The sequence below is a fragment of the Oryx dammah genome, unplaced genomic scaffold, assembly GCF_014754425.2.
Source record: "Oryx dammah isolate SB20612 unplaced genomic scaffold, SCBI_Odam_1.1 HiC_scaffold_10, whole genome shotgun sequence".
NCBI lineage: Eukaryota > Metazoa > Chordata > Mammalia > Artiodactyla > Bovidae > Oryx > Oryx dammah.
The window spans coordinates 29,438,843-29,460,953 of NW_024070194.1; the positions used below are offsets into that span (position 1 = coordinate 29,438,843).

The 22,111-nt window shown below is 62.3% G+C and overlaps 2 protein-coding genes and 1 long non-coding RNA gene across 11 annotated transcripts in view; 1 reads left to right on the top strand and 2 right to left on the bottom strand.

Annotated features, from left to right (window-relative positions):
- Positions 1-232: 232 nt before the first annotated feature.
- UCKL1 (uridine-cytidine kinase 1 like 1) lies at positions 233-14,589 on the bottom strand. 8 transcript variants are annotated; one of them, XM_040247724.1, is made up of 15 exons: positions 11,381-14,589; positions 5,693-5,880; positions 5,352-5,458; positions 5,069-5,239; positions 4,917-4,988; positions 4,055-4,244; positions 3,874-3,935; positions 2,231-2,250; positions 1,568-1,666; positions 1,392-1,485; positions 1,242-1,304; positions 1,039-1,161; positions 791-898; positions 530-686; positions 233-411 (listed from the first exon to the last, which is right to left on the bottom strand). In XM_040247724.1, exons 1-15 carry the CDS (start codon positions 11,491-11,493, stop codon positions 332-334), a joined length of 1,647 nt encoding a protein of 548 aa, XP_040103658.1. In that variant the 5' UTR covers positions 11,494-14,589; the 3' UTR covers positions 233-331. The 8 variants fall into 8 exon arrangements, with proteins under 8 accessions (XP_040103658.1, XP_040103661.1, XP_040103657.1 ...); XM_040247727.1 differs by lacking the exon at positions 2,231-2,250 and adding an exon at positions 3,289-3,305; XM_040247723.1 differs by having other exon boundaries at positions 5,693-5,883.
- Positions 7,158-11,763, top strand: LOC120868859. Of its 2 annotated transcripts, XR_005722327.1 has the most exons (3): positions 7,158-8,119; positions 8,333-8,625; positions 10,395-11,763. It is a non-coding gene; the product is annotated as an uncharacterized LOC120868859 (long non-coding RNA). The 2 variants fall into 2 exon arrangements; XR_005722326.1 differs by having other exon boundaries at positions 7,158-8,625.
- ZNF512B (zinc finger protein 512B) overlaps positions 11,731-22,111 on the bottom strand; it is a 10,831-nt gene continuing 450 nt past the window's right edge. Inside the window, exons 2-18 of the mRNA XM_040247721.1 lie at positions 21,605-21,638; positions 20,220-20,345; positions 19,796-19,938; positions 19,407-19,535; positions 18,637-19,313; positions 18,307-18,533; positions 18,121-18,192; positions 17,880-18,026; positions 17,592-17,716; positions 17,428-17,520; positions 17,134-17,232; positions 16,883-17,053; positions 16,495-16,689; positions 16,249-16,350; positions 15,905-15,967; positions 15,312-15,410; positions 11,731-15,091 (exon numbers count right to left, since the gene is read on the bottom strand). Coding sequence (XP_040103655.1) covers positions 14,846-15,091; positions 15,312-15,410; positions 15,905-15,967; positions 16,249-16,350; positions 16,495-16,689; positions 16,883-17,053; positions 17,134-17,232; positions 17,428-17,520; positions 17,592-17,716; positions 17,880-18,026; positions 18,121-18,192; positions 18,307-18,533; positions 18,637-19,313; positions 19,407-19,535; positions 19,796-19,938; positions 20,220-20,343 — 2,712 coding nt within the window. The 5' untranslated portion in view covers positions 20,344-20,345; positions 21,605-21,638 and the 3' untranslated portion in view covers positions 11,731-14,845. The remainder of the gene's footprint in view (positions 15,092-15,311; positions 15,411-15,904; positions 15,968-16,248; positions 16,351-16,494; positions 16,690-16,882; positions 17,054-17,133; positions 17,233-17,427; positions 17,521-17,591; positions 17,717-17,879; positions 18,027-18,120; positions 18,193-18,306; positions 18,534-18,636; positions 19,314-19,406; positions 19,536-19,795; positions 19,939-20,219; positions 20,346-21,604; positions 21,639-22,111) is intronic.

Here is a 22,111-nt window from a genome sequence, read left to right on the forward strand (position 1 = left end):
CCCCTTGTCCTGCAGGGGCTGGGGGCGGGAGGAGACAGGCCCTGGCCAGAACCCAGTGGAGGGCGGGCTCCCTCAGTCCTCTGGCTCCATGGGGGCCTCAGAACTTGAGAACTGGGGCAGCCCTGGGGCCCGCTCCCCAAGCCAGGTCCAGGTGGGATAATAGTCCTGGGCGCCGCTCACCGGCTGCGGCTTCCTTTCCCTAAAGCTTTATTTTATAAAATGTTTAGACAAGTTACATGGGTAACACTTTTTTTAATTAAAATAAATTAACATCTCTACTCTGAGCTTCAAGGGAGACAGGGAGGCGTGGGGAGTTGGGGCGGGTGGGTGGCTACCCAGTGGAGCCCCCTTCTTCATCGTCACTCCCGTCAGGGACGGCGTCGGTCCCGAAGTAGCGGTCACCAAAGTTCCCTGGGGGAAAAGCAGGTCCTTGTGGTGGGGTCTCAGGCAGGCCCACCTGCCCACCCCCGAGCACCCCACCCCACCCCACCCCACCCCGGGCGCCACTGAGGAGGCCAGGCAGCCTCACCGATGCCAGGGATGATACGGAAGAGGTCATTGACGCGCTTGTCTACTGCTGTGGTGATGATTCTAACGCGGGGGAAGGCGTAGGCCACCGAGTGGACACCCATCTCTGCCATGAGCAGCGACAGCAGGAAGATCTTGTCCTCAGGCACGTCGTGGTCCTGCGGGGTGAAGGGCTGAGCTGCGGCCCTGGACACGCCCCGCCCCACACCCACCCCCCGCTCCCCCCAACCACACACCCACCCCCGCACCCCCTGCCACTCACCAGCAGCACCCGCACAGCCATCATGGCCGCCGCGCCGGTGGACACTGTGCAGTCCATCAGGATCACGTGGTCGTCACTGATGTCCTTGGGGAGCCGCAGGTAGTGGAGCTGCAGGAGGCCCCAGGGTGAGGGGGTACCAGAAGGCCGCAGCAGGGCTCTCGGGGACTCCACCCCCACCCCCTCCTCAGGCTCCACCCGTACCCCGCCCTCCCCGAGGTTCCACTCCCTCACTCCCAGGGGCCCCTCACCTCGGGCTCCCCAGTGAGTTGGTTGGTCTGGATGAGGATGGTGCCAATGCGCACATCCTTGCATACGGCCCGCAGCGCAGGCTCCATGGTCTCACCGGCCCGCAGGATGGACACGCCAGTGATCTCGGGGATGAGGTTGAGCTGGTCAGACCCTGCCTCCCCAGTTTCCACCCATCTCCCACTGCAGGCCAGGCCCCTGGTACCTGCTTCCCCGCATAGCACTTGCCCGCGTAGTCCTGACCCTGTGGGGTCTGCACCATGCAGTCCTGTGCAGGGCGGGATGGGGGCGTGAGGGTGAGGAGCCTCTTCTCCCCCTCCCTGCTACCCAGCCTCCCCCAACCCCGTCCTCAGACCTGGAAAGGCAGGAAGGAGAGTGCGTGCTCGATGAGCAGCCGCATCAGTCTCTTAGAGTAGAAAATGAACTCGTCGCGGCTGGTTTCCCGGTCTCTGCGGGTGGCGGTCATTCCCCAGGTTAGGGAAGGGCGGCTCGCCCGCCCGCCGTGCCCTGAGGGAGGGGAGGAGGGCTCACCTGATGATGGTGTGCATGCCCCGCACCTGTGGCGTGCTCTTGAGGACACTAAGCGTCCTGGGCAGGGGGTGGCACTGGTGCGCCGAGGCCAGAGCAGCCCTGAGGACACAAACCAATTGGGAACTCAAGGAGGGCATTTCCCCCAGAGCCCTACCCTCCCGCTGCAGGCTGGGGGGGCAGTGGTGGTGCGCACCGCAGTGTGCCGGGTGGGGGCTATCCTCCCAGTAGTTGATGTGGAGGAAGGCCCCCATTCCCGGATTCCCTCCCCCATAACAGCCAGGCAAGGGTTAAAGGACACGGTGGAAGGCAGAGCAGCTGACCGTTAGGCTGGAAGCAGGGGTTGCGGGCGAGCCTCCCTCCCCGCTCCAGGTGCCCTCCTGGTCCAGGTCCTGGCAGACGAATCTCTGCCCCAAAGCTGGACACCTGGTCCCCAACCTCAGGACCCCTCTTCAGGGCAAACATCCGAGCTTTGAGGCCAAGCCCCGCCTAAGTTTCCCCAAGGTGATGTGCAGCCCCCTCGGGAGAGGGGCAGAGCTGGCTTCGCAGCCCGTGCTGCCCTGGGCCTGGAGCGGAGAGGGGCGGGGCCTGCGGGGCGGGGCGGGGCCTGCGGGCGCCGGCACACAGCTCGCGGGCAGCACCACGGCCAGAGCACTCTGTCCTCACAGATCCCAGCGCAGCTTCCTCTGCCCGCCAGGTGAAGAGGCGAAGAGTAGGTCAGGGAGGGAACAGGGCAGGAAACCCCAGGGTTTACAAAGAGGAAAAGAAGAAAGAGAGAAGACCACTTAGCGGCAGCACCGTGGTCCCCGCAGCCACCAGCTGGACTGGGGAAGAGCAGGAGGCTGGGGGAGGAGGGAGGCGGGGTGGTGGCAGGAAGACCCTGCAGCTCGCACCCCTGGGCCTGCGAGCACCCGCAAGTCCACAGCAGGCGGCCCTGCAGGTCCCTTCCACCCAAGGCAGCCACGCTTCCTGGAAACTTTTATGTCTCTGAACCAAGGCTTCCGCCGGAGCCCTGGGCTGGGTGAGAGGCAAGCGGAGACTGATGCGTGGGCAGGAAGCTGGAGGCCGGCGACCGGCCTGGAGGCATTTCCAACGCAGCTGGAGCTCAGGGCTCGGTCTGGTGCTTCCCGGCTCCGCGACTGCTGCGTAGGGATGGGGCACCACCTTCAGCCTTGTGGGCGGAAAGGGCACTCAGCCCAGAACTCCTAAGGGCTCCACCTGGCTCTCTGCGCCTGGCCTCCAGTGCCAGGGTAGGCCAGCATCCCACAGGGTGGGGGCGGGGTGGGGGGCACGGAATGAGAAGGGGGGAGGTGCCTCACCACCGCTTAGGGGAGTAGACTGGCTTCTTGGCTCAAGCAGAGAAAGGGCAGACCCAGGCCCTCAGCTGCAGGATGGGCTGGTGGCACTGCCCTGGGGCCCAGGAGTGCTGGCTCAGGATAGCTGTGCCCTGGAGTCGGACCCGATACAACCAGCCCTAAGTCAGATAAAAGCCTCCAGAGAGGTCAGGGTACTATGTGACGTGGGGCAGGTCCTTTGACCTCTCTGGGCCTGAATTACCTGGCAAGGGCAGGTAGAAGCAGTGTGGGAGCCACACCACCCCTTCTGTGCCTGGGGCAGGGCCACCACAGAGGGTGGGCATGGTGGGAGGGGACAGCCCAGACTCCAAGCTCCCTGTGGATGTTGGAAATGCCTCCATCTGCGCAGACAGGCGTGGAAACTCTTACCTGACACTGAGCTCACGCTGCAGCAGCGACAAGGAGACACAAGGGAATGGGGTGGGTGTCAGAGACGGCAGCACTGCTCACCTCAAAGTCATGGGACGGCATTGCCTGTCGCCACCGTGTGCCTCAGCCAGCCGGGCCACCCCCACCCAAGAGCAGACACACCATAGCCCCGGAGGGGAGGGTCCTAGGGGCTGCCTGCCATGGGAGAGGGTCAGCTTCCTGTGGTCTGACAAGGGTACCTCTGGGCAGGATGTCAGAGCCAGGAACCCTGGAGCTCTGTTCCACAGGCCTCAAACACCCCACTGTGAAGCCAACCCCAGGGATGGGTGGCCCCCATGGCCAGCCTGTGGTGTGTGACCTTCTAGGATTTTTGGGACAAGGGACCTGGTGCCAAAACCCCAGTCACCCAGAAGGGCTGGAAGGGATAGGCTGTACCCATCCCTGCAAGGCCCACACTCCCTCAGGGAGCCCAGCTGCCCCTGGCCAGTAAATATGGGGCTGCTTGGACAGGTGGCCCTGGGCAGTGGCGGTGGGGGCCAGCTGGTGGGGCTGCGGGGTATGGGAGCGGGGCCAGCTGTGGCTCACCTCCTCCAGCTGGCTGTGCACGTGCTGCACAATCAGGTCGATGGCCACTGTGTTCCCGCTCCCTAGGGGTGAAGGGGGAGGGTGAGGTCCTGTCCCTGCTCTTCAGGGGAGCAGGAGGGAGGATAAGGTCTGGCTGTGCCCCCCATTCCCGCCTCCCTGACAGATGGGCCTGCAGGCTGACCCCGGGGCACCACGATGTCTGCCACACGCATGGTGGGCTGGATATACTGGTCGAAGGCGGGCTTCACAAACTTATTGTACTGCTTGATGACGCCCTCGATGTCCCGGCCCCGCTCGCTGATGTCACGGCGCAGTCGCCGCACGAGGCGTATGTCGGAGTCCGTGTCCACAAAGATCTTCATGTCCAGGAGCTATGGTGGGTAGGTGCAGTGAGCAGCTGAGGGCTAACACTGGCAGGGCAGCACAGGCCACAGGGGATTGCCTCTGGCAGAGACCCTGGCTTGGGTGTAGGCCCAGGAGTGGACAAGGCCCTCAGGGCTCCTCTGGGGTCTGGATGATGTGGGCTCCTCTGGGGTGGGGAGGGTGTGGGGTGGCTGAATGTGTGTCTGATGTGCATCGTGTGTGTGTGTATGCACGGCAGGCAGTGGAGTTCCCAGGGCCTGAGCACACTCACACTTGGGACCAGCACAAGCAGCAAGGCCTAGGGCAGAGCCAACCATGCAAAGACCTTGCTCAGGGCAGGGAAGGAGCCATCCACAGCCTGACTGGAGGGTGTCACATGTGGGGCAGCTGCCCAGAGCCTCCCAGGGGATAGGATGCCCTTGGGGACAGTGCCCACATGGGAGGCTAGTTCCCTCCCAGGAAAGAACACACATGTGCACACACATACATGTGAACCTACTCCCCACAAATGTGGCTCTGACCTTGGCAGCCACATGATGCAAAGGGGCTGTGTGAGATTCAGGAGACAAAGCAGCTCACCCAACCCTGGGCCTCAGCACAGGACGGTAACTGGGATGGAAGCATGTTTAAGGCCAGTCCTGCAGGAGGACCCAGGTCGTCCACCTGGAGCCTGTCCTCACCTCCAACAGCGTCTTGTCAGCAAAGGCCATGATTCCCTCGAAGATGATGACATTTGCACCATACAGAGTTTTCTGCAAAGGAACCGTGTGTGTCAAAACGAAGCGGCCTGGGGCCCCTGCGCCAGCCCAGTGCAGCCGAGCCTGAGGCCTACCCAGTCCTTCTTCCGGCTGTGGGTGGTGAAGTCATAGATGGGCACCTTGACGCTCTTGCCCTGCTTGAGCTTCTTGAGCGTGGAGATGATGAGGTCGAAGTCAAAGGCATCTGGGTGGTCAAAGTTGAAGTTGTTGTGGGCAGCCTGCTCCTGCTGCTGCCTGGTGAGCACCTGAGGTGGGGGGGGAGGGGAGGAGCTTGGGGGCAGCTGCAGGCTCAGGCCCCAGGCCAGGGCAGGGGCCACGAGCCTCCCAGAGGCAGCCTGCACCACAGGGCACCCGCACCTTATAGAAGGAGTCCATGGACAGCAAGACCACCCAGGGAACATCCAGGGCCTCAATGATCATTCTGGCCACGGTGGTCTTCCCGGAGGCACTGCCGCCTCCCAGACCTGTGGGTGGGGTGGAGACCTTGAGCACAGTGGCCCAGCCCAGCTCACAGATGAGTCCCAGTGGTGCCCGCCACTCCCACACAGCCTCTTCTGACCTGGACCGAGGGGCCCAAGCAATGCTAGTCACAAGACACCATCGCAGCCATTGGACATTGAGGTGGGTCCTACCCCTCTACTCAGGGGTCCCACCAGATGGTGGCTTTGGCCCACCCTTCCCGCCATGGCCATGCTCACCAATGGCAAAGGCCTCCTTGGACTGGGTGCCATGCTCATTGTACCATGGCGGCCGCCCTGCCGTGTAGATGGTACGCTTGCTCGTGCGCAGGAGAGGCGGCTCAGACTTGCACTGGCTGGTGGTACGCTTCCTCGGCGAGCGCCCTGCACCCACAGGTGGAAGCAGCCTGTCCAGGGACTCCGCGTTGCTGCTGTGGGGGAGGGGGACATGGTCGTCTTGGCCCAGGGCCATCAGCCCCCAAACACCCCACATCAGGCCTAGTGTGACTAGTCCATATGGTGCCCCCATGCACGCACATAGGCATGGTGAAAGTGAGCAGACTTGTGTAGGGGCACAGCACACCCGGCTACAGCCCATCCATCCAGGGGACAGCAGGGGACAGGGGAGCACTGTCCTGGCCCACCTCCTCCTCCCACGTGGACTGGGTGTCAGGGAGATGGGAGGCGGTCACACCAAGGACAGTCAAGACCCATCAAGGACTGTGTTCCTTCCCCCGACACACTCGGGGCAGCCCTCTCCTTTTGTGAGACTCAATCCCTGTCATCCTTCCGGGCACAGAGGGAGGGGCTCCAGAGGGAGAGGATAGAGCAGGAGGGAGACTGAGGGCACTGTGCCAAGTACAGGGAAGAGGGTGGAGGCCCCCAAAGGCTGCACTTGAGGTGGGGTGGAAACTCGACCTGGGGGAGGGAGGGAGACCCCACTGGGGCCTTTTCCAGTGAGCAGAGCTGTGCTGACTTCTTGGCAGGTTTATACCCCAAAGGGGCATGGACACAATGGTTGGCTCAAGGCCCCAAGGCCTGAGGGTACAACAGGGGAGGCTCAGCCTGGCTGAGTGGTCAGATGGGAGACAGAGACTTGGACACAGAGGCCCGTGTGAAGGTGGCCCTAGGCACAGGAGCAGTTTAGGGAGAAGGCGCTTCCATCATTGCCTGAGAGAGAAAGTAGACTGCTCACAGCCTCAGCTTGCAGACCCGCCCCAGAGACGCGGAAAACAGGCTGACAATCCAGGCAAGGAACCAGGGCACTCTGGACAACCCGGGTAGGACATGTCCACCTGCAGCCAGAGCCCCAGTGATGGATGTTGCTCAGATACGGGTCAAAGCCTGAGAAGGAGCCACACACTGAAGACGTCCTCGATGTGCCATCAGGTGAGAAGGCAGAGCACCACGAGCCGTAAAGGCCAGCACGCGCCTGTCAGGTGGAGGCACAGACAGCAAGCAGCAGCCTCAGCCACCAAGGTCAGGGGCAAGGACTTCAGGTGTGTGTGTTTTATGAGCACATGCCCCTTCATGATCAAAAACCAAACCAACCCTTGGTCTGTCCCTGAAGCTCGCCATCACTGCTGTGGCCTGTCGTCGTGGCCAGGACAGGGCGTTGCAAAACTGGCCTTGGGAGCTGTCCCCAGGAGCACAGGGCCGTCTGGCTCACTTCAGGATAACCTAGCATTCCCCTGGCGTTCCCAGCTGTGTAGCTCCCAGTGCACCCAGTGTTGCCAAGAGGCAGGAGGACAACGTCTGTGCACACGTGGATATGGAGGGGGAGGCGGAGGGAGGAATTAGCTCAGCGCTAACACGTGACGAGTCACACCAGCGGCTTCCAGGGCACAGAGGGCCCTGTCAGCACAACTGAAGCAGCTGAGAACCGTCAGCTGGATGTGACAGGAGGTGCAGCGTTGTCCCAGGGGACACAGAGCGCCGGGCTGCCTTGGTGCTCTGTCATCTGGATGGCATGGGTGGGGAGCAAGCCTGGGTTCCCTGGCCTCTGCCCCCAGTGTCACCTCTGCAGCTCTGAGGAAGCAATTACGACGCATCTGTGGAGCTGAGCACAGACCACACAGCAGGACACCCAGGTGACGGGGCAGGGCCGGCTTGCCCAGTGTCACACTCCACCAAGCTGGACGTCTCCAGACCCTGATCGGAGGGCACCTCTGGCTGTTCTGCTAGCTGTGCTTGGCCCCCAGCAGTGAGCACAGGGCCTCGGGGCTCAAACATAGCTGCCCCCCACATGCAAGCAACCCCCAGGCCCTGGAGGTGACCTATGGCCCATAGCTGGGGAGAGGAGCTCCACATGCTCCCAGAGGAAAAAAAGCCCAGTCTGCACCTTCTACTCGGAAAGGAAATGCCAACACAGAAAACTGGGTTTGCAGAGAGGCAGAGAGGCTCTGCCAACAGACCAGCCATCATGCCGACCAGGCTCTGGCACAGACAGGCCGCCTTGCGGGACCGGCGCGGGACAGGAGGCCTGGGCGAGTGCTACTACTGCCCCCCCCCACTTTTCCCTCCAAGCTGGGCCCTGGGCAGGAGCATCACCCCTCTCGGTGACTGACCCTCATCCCACTGAGGTGACGATGACCACCACCACCACTGCTCCCGAGGCCTACGGTGCTGACAGCCTGGGAGGGATGCCTTCTTAGGGAAGAGCTGAAGGTAAGCAGGGGTGACCTTGCCAGAAAGCTGCCCACCGAGGGCTGGCAATGGGTCTGAAGAGCATCCGGCCCGCAGCCAAGTCAGGCCCCACCACCTCCCCAAGTGCCAGGCTCTCCGTTCACTGCATCCTCCAGAGCAGGCCTCTCCCCACTTTGGCATGAAAACAACCTCTGATTTGGAAAGTCATGCAAGGCCTCACCTGCCTGCTCTCAGATGTCAGGGTGGTGCCATCTGCAAGGACTAAAGGCAATGTCAACCCGAAGGATTACAAACCATAATGGACACAGGTCAGCCGATAACTGAGAGCCCCAAGCAAAGCTGACATCTGCAGGTGGCAGGCCTGCCTGGCTGCCTGGCCTGTCTGCCCTGGTGTCCACCAGACAGCACATGGGGCTGGGGGTAGCCGAGACACAGTGAAGACAGGAATCCTCACCAGAAGACAGCAAGCCTACCACTCACCTGCCTTCTGCTCCGAGGGTCCAGCACCCTGATACCCGGATGCCAGGGTAAGCGGGGGGGCTGCTCATGGCCAGGACATGAGGGAGACCAGGACAGCAGGATGACCCCAGGTGTGTGCAGGGGTGTCCCTGCACTGCCTCTTAGGCTCCCAGCAGTCCCTCAGGACAGCTCAGGAGCCCCCTGAGCTGCCCCTCCATGGGTGGGCAACACAACCAGTGCGGAGCTGTAGTGAGGTCCGAGCCCTGACTGGCAGAGGCTGCCCACTGGGAGTTGGGGGGCCAACAGGTGAGAGGCCCCAAGAGAAGCAACAGCACTCACCACCAGCCTCAGGGGCCGAGGCCACAGGCATAAGAGGATCACCAGCTTGGGGCTGTGCACTGGCCTGATATTAATAGCACTGACCCTGCCGAGGAGAACAGCCAGGCAGACTCAGGCCAGCATCGGGGTGAGCTGCCCCTCCTGCGCTCAGGCTGGCATGCTGCCCGGCCAGGGCTGGCTGAGGAACCCCATCCGGAACACCCTGGATAAAGTCTCAGACCCCACCTCCCAGGGGCTGCAGAGTGCAGGGCCCCCAACCCCAAGACAGGGAAAGCAAAGGTGTCTTTAGGCTGAGCTATCAGCAAGGAGCTGAGCTAAGGGCCCCACCCCTGCCCCAGGTGCGTCCTGAAAGCATAAACAACCTGAAACTCTACCCCCCTGAGGCCTCCTCCAAGAATAACTGCCCGCCCCCCTCCGCCCCCCCACGGAGGCTCCAGCACCATCCCTCAAGGCCATCAGTGCTCAGTGCTTAACTAGGGTCACAGCCACGCCCCAGGCCAGCAGCAGGAGGAAGAGCAGGCCCTCTAGTGTGTGGCTGCAGTATTCACTCACATCCTAGGTCCCCAGCCTCCTCCCTGTGATTAATCCAGTCCATACACCAGCTTTTCTACTCTGCTTCAGGGCTCAGAGGAAGCCCCTTCTGGGCACCACCTCGGGGTAACAGGTCTGCCCCCATCCACCAGGAGCTGCTCCCTCCCGCCCCCACCCTACCTGCCCTGCTCAGTCTCAGGGCTGCAGAGGGGCCCCTGAGCCCCATAGTGCTTTAGGAGAGTTTCCTGGGCGAGTGAGTAAAAGGAAGTCAGTGGAGAGAGTAGCTGGCCCACTGGGGCCTGGTCTGGGGGTAGGTGGCCCAGACAAGCTCAGGAACAGAAATCTGAGCAGACAGAACTGGGGCCGGGGGACTGCAGTCCTGAAGGGGTGCAGTAGGCTCCAGGGACTTGGAGTCGCCATCCCACCCACTGGGAATCCCCCTACGGGAACCCCTCCTTCCCGGTGCTTTGAGCAAGTAGGCCAGCTTCCTTCCACTAGCCCAGTGGCAGCCCCCAGACCTGTGTCCACCGGGACCCCACCAGGAGACAGCCCAAAGGGTGCTCACTAGTCCACCAGCACCTCCAGTGCAAAGGAAAAGTCAGTCCCTTCCAGAAGGCCAGGCGCACAAGAAGCCTTCAGGCAGACCACAGAAGGCAAAGTGGAGCCAAGGTCAGGCGAGAGCCTCTGTGCAGAGGCACCTGCACAGACACCCAGACAAGGAAGGGAGGCAGCTTTGGTACCTTCACCGGGGTTGGGGGGCGGGGGGACGTGCAGGGACTGCGTGAGGGGTGTGTGTGTGTAGGGCTGTGCAGGGACTGCGGGGGGAGGGGAGCAAGTGCTTGAGGAATATCCCAGAGAATAGAGAAGGCAGGGTGTAATGAGAAATTCCCCCAGATGTCCAGAAGCTCCAGGGCCACTCCATGGGGCTCTGTGGGAGAATGTGCTGGTCTCTGCTTACTGCCCACAGGCCCTGGCTCCCCTCCTGTCCTCTGGGGACCACGCTTTTAGGAGGAAGACCACTGTATCATCCTGGCTCTGCCACGGGCACCTAGGTCCACTACGTCTGTGCACCAGGCAGGGCCGCCAGCCGCTGCCAACCGATGTCTGCAGAGGGCGCTCTTCTCAAGAGTTTATCTGGTCTCCGACACATCAGATTCTGTGGAACTAAGTGTCACAGATTCAGGTCCCTCCTCTTCCACCCTGTCATCCGAGCCAGGATCACTGCTCACCAGGAGGCCGTGAGCCTGGAGGGACACCAGAGGCTCCTTCAGGCTCAGGGGGCCTGAGACCCTCTCCCTGCTCGCCCAGCAGCTCTGCTGGCAGCGCCCAGTCCTGAGCAGTCCAAGCCATGGCACTCTGGCACTTTCCAGACAGACGGCCAGGCTGAAAAGTTTTTCTTTGGACCCAGCCTGTGGCCAGCGCTGGGTTAGGCAGGGACAGGGGGGTGGGGCGGTGTTCAGACCCGGAAGTGAAGAGCCAGCCCTCCCCTGAGCGGTGCTCTGCCTTCTGGGTCCGGGCCCCAGAGGCTGTGAGCGGGAACTGCCTCCCCAGCCAGGGGACAGAACCCCGCCTCTCCGCCACAATGTCCCCTCCTGCAAAGTCCCCAGAGCCGCGACTGTCCGGGTGCCTGGGCGGGAACTGGAAGGCACCGTGCCCCGCACTACCCAGCATCACGAGCTCTGGCCTCAGCTGGGAGGCCGAGTCTGTATGGGTCCGGAACGAAGTGACCACCTGGGAGCATCCGGCGGGCTAACAGTCCAGCCCGGTGCTCGTAGGCCCGCCGCCGCGTCGGCTCGGGACAGAACGATCCCCCACACAGGCCGTGCCCGCGGCAGTCCGTGAGGGCCCTACCCCGCCAGGACACGGGGACCGGCCACGGGGACCGTTGGCCGGTCCAGGCCCGGATCCCTGGGCCGCTCCTCCCACGGAACACGAGGGGCGCGCCGCGCCTACCGGTCCTCGCACGTGGTCTCGCTCTTCCCCTCCGGCCGGTCTGGCCCGTCTCCAGCCGCAAGGGGCGGCGGCGCCGGTCGGGGGGCGTCGGCCGAGGCCGGGGGCGCAGCCATGAGCTCGGGGGCCTCTCCGCGGGCGGGGTGGGGCGGGGCTTGGGGGACGGCCGCTCAGGCTGTCGGGAGCTATGGTTCAGGGCTTGGCGCCGCACGCCCTCCAGCGCGCTCTGCGGACTACAAGTCCCACCAGGCCGCGCGCGCCCCGCAAACTACAAGCCTCACGAGGCCTTGCGGCGGGTGTGCAGTAAGGACCCCAAGCCACGCTTTACCACAAACTCGTCTACACAAAACCGCTGAAAAAAAATCAATAAACATTTATTTGATACAGTTATTTTTAATACATACAGTTGATGGCCCGCCCCGAGCCACTCCCGGGACCGGGGCGGGGACGAGGACCAGGGACAGATGGTCACAAGGCGGGCAGGGCCCGAGCTCACCGTCAAAAACATCTTGCAAATAAACACTTTGTAGATAGAATATATATGTATATATATGGTTACAAGTGATAGCTGGAACCTCTCTTTCAAAATGCACTTAATACGGAGAACTGGCATTAAAAAACCCAAACCAAGAAACCCAAAGTACAGGCAGGAGGTGCTGGCTCCTCCAGAACTCCAGGCCTTCAGGACAGCTGCCTGGGGCCCACGGAGGACAACACACAGGGACAGCCCTCCCCTCTGTGGGTCAGGGTGCACCCATTCTTTCCCTTCCAAACCAAAGGGACAGGAGGGGGCTACGGCCGGGAGGGCCATCAGTCACACCAGGGGACACTCATCTGCCCTTGCATGAGCAAAAGAAAGTGCATCCTATTTTGTGTGAAGTTTCGGTCCCTTGAGTCAACCCTTTCCTGTTCTCAGGGCAAGGGAGGTTGGGCTGGGCCAGAGGTAGATCTTTAGAAAGGGACCTGGCATTGTGCCCTGGGCCTGGGGTCTCAGGCAGGGTCCATGCCCACCACACAGAGGGGGTTGTCTGCCACTGGGTCCCTCACTGAAGGTGTCAATCAAGGCTAGGTGACTACCAGGCTGCACTCCCAACAGAATGGGACGTGGACAGATTCCACCAAGCCACCAAGGGTTCCACTGCCATGGGAGGAGGGCTCTACAGACCAGCTTGTCACTGCCACCCACCAGCATGGACGAGTGGGGAGGGGAAGAGAAAGGGGTCCCCACCCAGCAGTCCCCAAGCCTTAAAGACAAAGAAGGGGGTTAAAGTGCTAAACATCAAGTTACCCAGGACCCCACTTCTTCCCACACATCCGGTGAGGTTCCCACATCAGAGATCGCACGTGGACGGCAGGGGTGACAATGAAACTAATCCCCCAACCAAAACCAGCCCCCACTCCCCAAGGGCCAAGTACCTGAGAGGCCGGCCAGGCGGCCATCCCCTGCCGAGGTGCTGAGGTCCAACCTCTTCCTGCCATCGATGACAAGGACAAAGTGCAGGTGGGGCCCCACCAGCGCCTATTCCCCCGCACCCTCCCATAGCTGCCCCTCCAGTGGCTGCCCACCCACCTCTACCTCCACCAGCCATACACCAGCGACACCCAGGAATACAGGAAGGAAAGCCCTCCTGCCTGAAGCTGTACTGCCTGCCTCAATATTTGATGCTGGATTTCCTACCCCAGCCCAGGCCTCTACCTGCCGATCAGATCAGGTGTGTGTGAGTAGGGGGAGTCCACATTTCCACATCCCCTCCCTAGCACACAAGCCAGGACTGCCCAGGGTCAGAGCACTCGGGTCAAGTGAAGAAGCTAGAAACAGGCAGTACAGCGCCTCGGCCCCCAAGCCTCCTGGCAGCCATCTCCCTGGTGCAGGGTGAGGAGAGCTGAGCCCACACTGGACCCTCCTCTCCAGGGGTGGGATGGGGACAGGAGCCTGGGGGCAGGCATGCCCAGTTAGCACTGCCTCCCTGAGCAGGGGAGGGACCCCAGCCCAGCCCCTAGATCCACCGTCGGCACCAGGAAACCCTTAGCACCAAAATGTTAGATTGTGGTGAGTTTTTGTATAAAAAACAGAATTAAAAAAAAGGTTACTTGTCACAGCAACGAGACTGGCATCCACTACACCCAGGAGACACACGCACACAAGCAAATATCAAAATTCACATCATCCAGGATCGGCAAGGCCAAGCCCTCAGCCCACCCCCACCCCCCAGTAGAAAACAGCCTCCGTCCAAGCCTACAGCTCTGAAACCCTCCCTGCCCCAGCAATGCCACGGCGGGAAGGTGTGGCTGCATCCTCAGTGCCCTGGACTCCACTTGACCCAACCTACAGACCTCACTGTCCTCAGGGCACCAAAGGGAGCCAAGACAGAGCCCTGGCGCTGCCACCAACTTATGTGACCTCGACCAAGTTCCCACCCTGGCCTTTGGCTCTCACATCAAAAGGCCACACAACCAGAAGTGAAAGAGCAGGTAAAAAAGGAGGAAGGAGGCTCCCACGGGAGCTTGGCCATGGGTCAACCCAGGCTAGCAGACTGAGGCTGCTTCCCACAGTGGTCACTACTTAAGCCAGGCCCCAGGTCCCCACTCCACAGGCCTGTGGGCCCCAGGTGACCCTGGAACCCAGACTGGCCCTCCCTAAATCCATTGGGCTATGTGATCTAGGCCAGTGGCATTAGCGAAGCTGGAGGCTGAGGCCAGAGCTCGCTTCACGCAGCCCCTCAGCCCTGCTCAGCAGTTCTATGATGGCAGAAGAGCCTCTGCTGGCCTCAACCAGGGAGCACTACTGGAGACAGTGGAGCAAGACAGCCTCCCCCATCACAATGGACACAGGCCAGTGGGGCAGGGGCCTGAGCACAGCAGGGGTTGCACAGCAAGGGAGGGTGGGCCTAGAGAGGTAGAGCGCAGAAGTGCAGGAACCAGAAGGCAGCGGGGCATGGGTGGGGTGGGCCATCAGGTCAGCACGGTACTTGTCAGACTTGGGGTCTGTCCTGGGAGGTAGCTGGGGGTGCTGGGGTTCCAGTGTCGGGTCAAGAGGCGAGGCTGCTCAGGTATCCTCATCAGTCCAGAACAACGGGCTACCCAGGGACCCTCTGAGCCTTGGACTCAAAGCAGATGGGGCATGGAGCTCATGTGCCAAGGGCCAGAAGGCCATATGCCTGCTCCGCAGTGCCCGCACCTGAAGCCCAGGCTGTAGCCCTTCCCCCACCGCCTGTGATGGTCCCTCCAGACTATTGCACTCCCCAGCTGCCCGGTCCTCCTGGGAGCCCCAGCCCAGGGCATCCTGCGGCAGCCTGCATGGGAAGGGGCTGCCTTCAGGGAGGAGAGGGCTGCCCACCGCTGCTGGACAGACAAACAGGCAGGGTAGGGGTGGAGACCTGGAGGGCAGGAGGCTCTGGTGCCCCACCCCAGACACAGGGGCCGGGCCAGTGTGGGGGCCGGGCCCCACCCACCTGCCAGGCTCCAAGCTCACTTCTCAGGTGCCTTGCCGGCTCCCACCTTCCGGCCAGTGGAGCCCCGGGCCCCCTTGTCTCTGCCTGCTGGTGGCCAGTCGTCTTGGTGGGGAGGCGTCCCGGGGGCCAGCTCCTCAGAGGACCGCTCTTTGGGCTTGCGGCCCCGCTTCTTCCCGCTGGCTGGACTCTTCTCTTTCCTGGGCACAGGGGAGTCCACGCCCTTGTGTCTGGGAGGCGGGTCTGCCGAAGTGCGGAACCAGTTCTGAGGAAAGAAGCAGCAGTGGAGACCCTGGGGTCTGGGACACTGGAAGGCAGAACAGAGGGGCCCTAGGGTCTCAGGCACCCAAGCTTCCAGGGAAGCCACTCTGAAGAGAAACCAGAAGCCTCCTCAACAGTGGCAACTTGCTTAAGCAAAGGCAACAAGAGCTGTCATCCCGACCCCCTCCTCTGCCCCTCCACGGGGCCAGTCCATCCAGCCGCACCTCCGCGTGGGTCTTGAGGATGTGGTACTTGACGCCGCTCTCGGAGCTGAATTCCTTGGGACACAGCAGACAGCAGTACTTCCCCACCAGGTGGTCCCCCTGTAAGGCACATGGCAGTCCAACCCCCAGAGGTTGGCCCCCACCCTGGCCCTTAGAGGACCAGAAGTTCCCAGATGCAGCTGGGACCCCCACACTTGTGAGGTTTGTCTCTGGATGGGTGCCCACTGGGTGGGCTTCACAGACCCACGAGGCTGCTGTGATGGGACCACCAAGGTGCCCTGGCTGCAGGTGAGCACAGTGAGGGTGGCAAGAGGCAGGTGCTCCAGGGAAGAGTCACAACCCATTGCCGAGGGTGTTAGGTCAGCCCCAACCCTGGGTCGACCACCCACCTGTATAGGCACAGATGAAGAGCCCATAAACAGGACCAACCGTGACTGACTGACTTACGTCTAGGCTGAGGCTGGGAGGACAGTGTCCTGGGCTGTGCTGGCCCTGGACCCCAAAGGGCCAGGGGAACACACAGGATGTATGGGACCCTGGGGAGCAACTGGGAGCACCGAGCACACGGCTGAGGGGAGGGCCTGGGCACTGACCTTGCTGCAGCTTGCCAGGTGGGCCTTGAGGCCGGACACGCTGGAGTAGATGGCTTCACAGCACTGGGGGTGGGAGGTGACCGTGGGGGCAGGCTCTCCAGCAGGAGCCCACTGACCACCGTGCACCCCTTGCCCAGCCCAGGGGACCTGGGGCCCATCTGAGGCAGGTGGGTGGGTGTGATCCCAGGAGTCAGAGGGTGTGGCAGGCTGAGCTGCTAGGGCTGAGGTCAAGGCCTCTCTGCCTATGAAACCCGGGCCACAAGGAAGTCTCCCCCCAAGGTCAGCCCTGGGCCCTCTGTTCTGAGTCCCAGAGCTCCCACGCCTGCCCAGACTGCCCAGCTCACATCGTTGGGGCAGTTGACGTGGCCTTTCTCCTTGACTTCGTTCTTCCATGCCTCCAGCAGCTCGGGGTTCAGCACAGGAAGGCCTGGCCGCGTGTAGTTGAGCTACAGACACAGCAGTTGACAGGGTGAGCTGGAGATGACCCAGACATTCCCCTCCATGGATGGGAGGTCTGCACCCAGGAGGCGGGCGGACTGCCCAGGTTCCTCCCAGGGGCCTTACGCTCAGAGACAGGGAGGAGGGCTCACCCGTGCGGTCTCGGGCACCAGGTCATCCTTCATCCGCCTCTTGGTCCAGTCTCGGGCCAGCTCGTCCTCTGCGATCTCCTGCAGGTGGAACACAGCGACCTGGGCCGACGTGCGGCGGATACGGCCGCTGGGAGTCCGCTCCACACCCAGCGGGTCCTCAGCCTCAGGGGCCTTGTCAGAGGGCTCCTCAGGGGGCTGTGGAGGGGAGGCTGGGTGAGCTGGTGAGCTACATGGCATGTGCCACACAGAGAACACAGGAGAAAGCAGGCTGGGGACACAGACGCCCATCACAGGTTCATTCCCCTGACACACCAGTCCCCCAGGAGGGGAAGAGGGAGCCCACAGGGCAGGGGCCTGAGGAACGAGCACCCAGGCTGTGGCTACTCACCGGGGCTGTGTGCTCTGAGCGCACATGGTAGTCATGGCCTGCTTTGGAGCGGTAGGGCTTGCCACAGTGGGTGCAGGGGAAGGACGGGGTTTCCACTTCGCAGGGCGGCTTTCCACAGCGTCGCTGATGGTACTGGTAGCCCATGAGACTAGAGAAGGCGGCCCCGCAGCCCTGGGGTTCCGGGGGGCAGGTGAGTATGGTAAGCAGCCAGGCCACATCCACCTGGCGTCCACACCTGCAGGCCCACTCACCTCTTGGGGGCAGCGCAATCGGCCCATCTGCTTCAGCACCTTCCGCAGCCGCTCCCGCTCCTCCTGCTCGTTCCCCTCCGAGGCCTCGGCATCAGAGGGCTGAGGGGCAGGCCAGCCTCAGTGCCCCCGCCACCATGGGGCCCGCCCCTGCCCGGGGCCACGGATGTCCCTAGTCAGGCACGGGAGCCACTAAGCTGTGCTAGTGAAAGGCCAGTGGTCACAGCTGGGCAGGTGGGGGGAAGGAGACCCGCGGCCAGTGGGCAGCATGGACGGCAGCTGGGCCCGGGGGTATACCTTGGTGCTGTGCTCAGCCATGGTGTGGTAGTTGAGGCCGGCCTTGGACTTGAACTGCTTCCGGCAGTGCTGACACTTCAGTGCATCCTGCAGCTGCAGACGGGCATGTTGGTGAGAGGTCGGTCCTGGGGTGCCTCCCCTCCCGAGCCAGGGGGCAGCCCTACCTTCTGACACACTTCCATGTGCTTCTTAAGCCCCACGAGGGTCTTGCGGGTGACCACATTGCAGGTGGGGCAGACAGCCTCCCCCCGTTCGTGGATGGCCCGTTGCCACTGCTCCTCAGGGCCACCTGCAGGGCAAGGCCAGGGCCTCAGGTGAGGGGCAGGAGCTCCCAGATGACCTTAATGCCAAGCACAGAACCCAAAGCCCACACTCAGTCCCTGTCTCCATGGTTCAGGATCTGCCCCCATCGTCAAGACTTGGCCTGTGCCTTGCCACTCAGCAGCCCCTACCTGGGGCTTGGTGGGTCATAGGAGCTGGCACCTCCTTGTTGACAGTGCTGGTGGGGGCTGGCCCCTTTTTCCGCATGTCTTCAGGGCCCGGGCCCTCCTGTTTCTTGGCCCTATGGATGCGGGCTTTGTCTTCTGCCTTGGCCAGCCCTGTGTACACAGGCAGGGAAGGTAGGTGTCGGCTGAGGGTGTGTCCACAGCATGTGTCTGGCCCCCAAGGGTGCCTGGCTAGTCTAGGCCTCACCTTTGAGTCCAAAAGTCCCTGAGATGGACGGCTGCTCACCCGTAAACTTCTTGGGTGTTTTCTGTTTCCTTCCTGACTCAGGAAAGAGAAAATAGAGGCCAAGACTCTGGTTAAATAACCATTGGTAAGCTCAGGCCGGCTCATTGCTGGCCTCACCCTGGCCGCTGCCTCCCAATCCCATCTTACTGTGCTTTATGCGCTCTGCACCCTCCTCAGGTGGGGACCCGGGGCCTGGAGCCCTTGGCACCTCCTTGCCCCCTGAGGGTCTGCTGCCCAGAGAAAGGGGGCTGCTGCTGGGGTCTGTGCTCAGCTGGAAGGCCGAGCTCTGCTCTGGGGTGGCTGGGCCGTACTCTCCGTTCTCTGGCCTTGCATGCTTGGGTGGGATGGGGCAGGCGTCCAGGCCATCTGCAGTCCTGCAGGGAGCAGGGAGTAAAGACAGGAGGACCCGCTCTGGGCCCTGTTACCCCTGGACTGCCCTGGGGACACCCAGTCCCAACCCGGCAGGAGCCCCCATACCTTTTCTTACCGCTGCTCCTCCCTGCAGCCCGAGGAGCTTTGTTCTCAGACTTCGTCAGCAGAACTACCTTGCAGGGTGGCGTGTGTCTGCTGATGGCAATGGGCCTGCTGACCGTCACTGGCTTACTGACCACGATGGGTCTGCTGACTGTCACTGGCTTCGCAACTGGCACGGGTTTTGTAACTGTTACAAGCTTTGTCATCGGCACCGACTTGTTGATAGTCACTGGTTTGTTGACTGGCACCGGTTTGTTGACTGTCACTGGCTTGGCAATTGGTACAGATTTGGTGACTGGTATAGGTTTGTTGACTGGTATGGGCCTAGTGACTGGGACAGCTTTAGTGACTGGCACAGGCCTGCTGATCGTCACTGGTTTGGTGACTGGCACGGGTCGGCTGACTGTCACTGGTTTGGAGACTGGCACAGGCCGGCTGACTGTCACTGGCTTGCTGATGCCAATGGGCTTGCTGATAGTGACAGGTTTGCTTACTCCAATGGGCTTGCTAACCCCAACCGGCCGACTGACAGTGACTGGCCGGCTGACTGGCCCAGGCTTGGGGGCAGGCAGGGGTCGGTCCATATGGTTCCAAATCCGGTGCTTCTCCAGCTGGGTCTTGGAGGTGAATGCAGCCTCACAGAAGGGGCAGGGAAAGGTCAGCCTTTCTGAGATGGCACCCTGGGTAGAGAGGGCAGATATGGACACTCCCAAGCCAACAGCCAGGGTAGGGTGGGCCCCAGGCTTCCCCTTCCCCAGGCTGTAGTCCCTTACCCCTTGGCACCGCTGGTAGTGGTACTTGAGCCCGTAGATGCTGGGGAATTCCAGCCAGCACCCGGCATTTGGACACTTTACTCTCGAGTGCGCCTTGAACTCGTCTTTCCACTGGTTCATCAGGGAGAGCTAGGTGTGGGAAAGGCCAGGCTGCTGACCCTGCAGCCACCCAGGCCTCTACCAGCCAGCCTCAGACTCAGTACTGTCCCTAGGCCTGCAGGACTCCCACATGTGGTCCACTGGGCCCCGTCTCGAAGCCCTCACGCATGGAGCAGCAGGCAGATGTGGGAAGGTGGCTCAGGACTAGACCCACAGCAGGCAAGCCCGGCAAGGCAGTGAGCTTCCAGGGAACACCTCACAAGAGCCCACCCAGCCCTCGGGGAGCTCACAGGAATGTCTCGGAGTGCCTGATTCTCGGCTTTTGGACGCCCCTTTTTCTTCCCTTCCGTCCTGTCGCCAGCTGGACTTTCCAGGTCAAAGCAGAGTGCGGCCTGGCTGGGCACCGTCTGCCCAGCCCGGACCACTGGCAGCCCTGCAGCACACGACACATCAAGGCTCAGATGATGCATTCCCCGCAGCCTGGTCCGCCAGCCGGGGGGGCTGGTCCTGCCTGGAACGAGCCTCATGTCCCCTGCACTCACGGAGACAGGGAGGCAAGAGGCTGTGGTCCGCTTTGGTCAGGAACCCTGGGCCCCAGCTGCCCCCTCCCCAGGAAGCCTCTCAGGAGGCCAGGCTGGGCACCCAGGAGCCGGACATCCGGGGAGGCCTACACCCAGCACTGGCCGCCTAGGACCACCGGCCGCCTCCTCTTACCCAGCTTTGGGGGCTCATGGAGCACAGGAAGTCGGACCTCGTTCCGGCTGCCATCCTTCCCAGGCCCGCTCCTGCTGGATCCTGGGACCCGGCGGCCTCCTCCAACACAAAAGGGATCGGTCATCTCTGCAGAGCAAGTGGACAGACCCGCCGGGCCCACTCAGGACCTGAAAATGGGCTGCCCTTGATCCCACCCCCAGACAGGCCCACACTCTGGCCTGAGGAGGGGGAGCCTGCTGGCCTGTGCTTTTAGTCACAAGGGAAAGGTTAGGGGTAGGGGGGATTAGTTCTGGTTTAGGGGAGGGGCTGCCCAGCCAAAGTCTCCCTGGATGGCCAGGAGACACCATCAGCTTGGAACAATCTAGCTCTGTCCTGAGACCCTCACCTGCTCCAGAGGGCTCCCTGTCTCCAGACACACTACCCCAGAGAGCCCCAGGGAAGGGAGGCCAAGGACACCCCTCGGGGGCCAGTTATGACACCAGTGTGGCTGCGGGTCACAGCTGTGCTGGCCTGGCACCTAGAACACCTTCCCCCACAGCCCTGCCCAGACCCAAGGCCATGCTTGGGACCTGAGCCGACACCCTTGCATTCTTCTCCCCAGGACACGGTCTAAACAGCCAAGGTGGGCGCTAAGGGCCCCCATCCTCCCTAGCTGCACACATACCTTCTCCAGTCCCTGTGCCAGCAGAACCGCCCTCCGGGAGCCTCTGCTCCACCTTGTTTCCAGCCGCAGCCCCTCCAACCAGATGGATGCCTCATGCTGGACCCCTCCATCACTCCTCACCTGACTGGCCTCCTCGCCTCCAACCCTCAAGAAATGCTCTGTCCCCAACCTACAGGCCCACCAGCCCCACTCCAGAGACCACAGACTCTGAAAGCTGGAGCGACTCTGAGTCCAGCCCAGTGGGTCCTCCCACAGGGACTCTCAAGGCCACAGAAGGTGGTAGGGGTGTGTGGGCAGGTGATCCTTCCCCTGATGATTTCTAACTAACTTCTTTCTTTTTGTATTTTTCAGGTCACACCTCATGGCATGTGAGATCTTAGTTCCCCAACCAAGGATGGACCCTGAGCTCCCAGAGTTGGAAGTCTTAACCGCTGGACCACCAGAGAAGTCCCCTCACTAACTTCTGTCAGAGGAAAACGGAAGGATCTGTTGTGCCTAGGAGGTCCAGAGGCCCTCTGGGCAGGATGAGGTCAGAGATGAGGGCAGTCACTGCCCATGGCCACAGGGTGGCCTGTATCCAGAGCCTGAGGGAGGTGGGTAAGGGTCCAGAGGGCTCTAAACAAACTTCTCTGGAAGTGCTCACACTGATGTTTCCAAGAAGACAACCCAACAGCAGTCACCCCAACCCCACGATGACCCCAGAAGCCAGTGGTGTGTGTACCTGCTGAGCCCGGCCTTTCCAGTCCTCCTCCAGCCTGGGTGGAGAATTCAGAGTTGGGTGGTCGGGGGCCAGAGCTGGCCTAGGAGGCAGAGACCCTCCTTCCATCCAAGGCCTGTGACTCGCGCTCCAGGAGGAGAACGGGCTTCTACCCTCCCTGAGGAGCCAGCAGGGTCGCAGAGGTGGGACCCTCACTGGGATGGAAAGGAGTGCCACGCGCTGACCGCAGGCGACGCTGGAGGCGGGACTGCGGTCCAGGCCGCTCAGCCCGGGACCCCGGCCTAGGCCCGGGCGCGCGGATGAGGCCGGCCAGGGGACGCACACCTGGAGGCTGGCCTTGCCACCCACCTGTCACCTGCGGTGGGTGCGGGCCCGGCCTGGCCCCGGAAGGGCCGATCCCGCGAGCCTGGGGGGGGGGCCCAAAGGCAGTGAACCAAAATGGCGACTTTTTCTGGAGAAGGAGGAGGCAGGGACGCGGCGCCGACGCGGGGCGCAGGGCGAGGCGCGGGG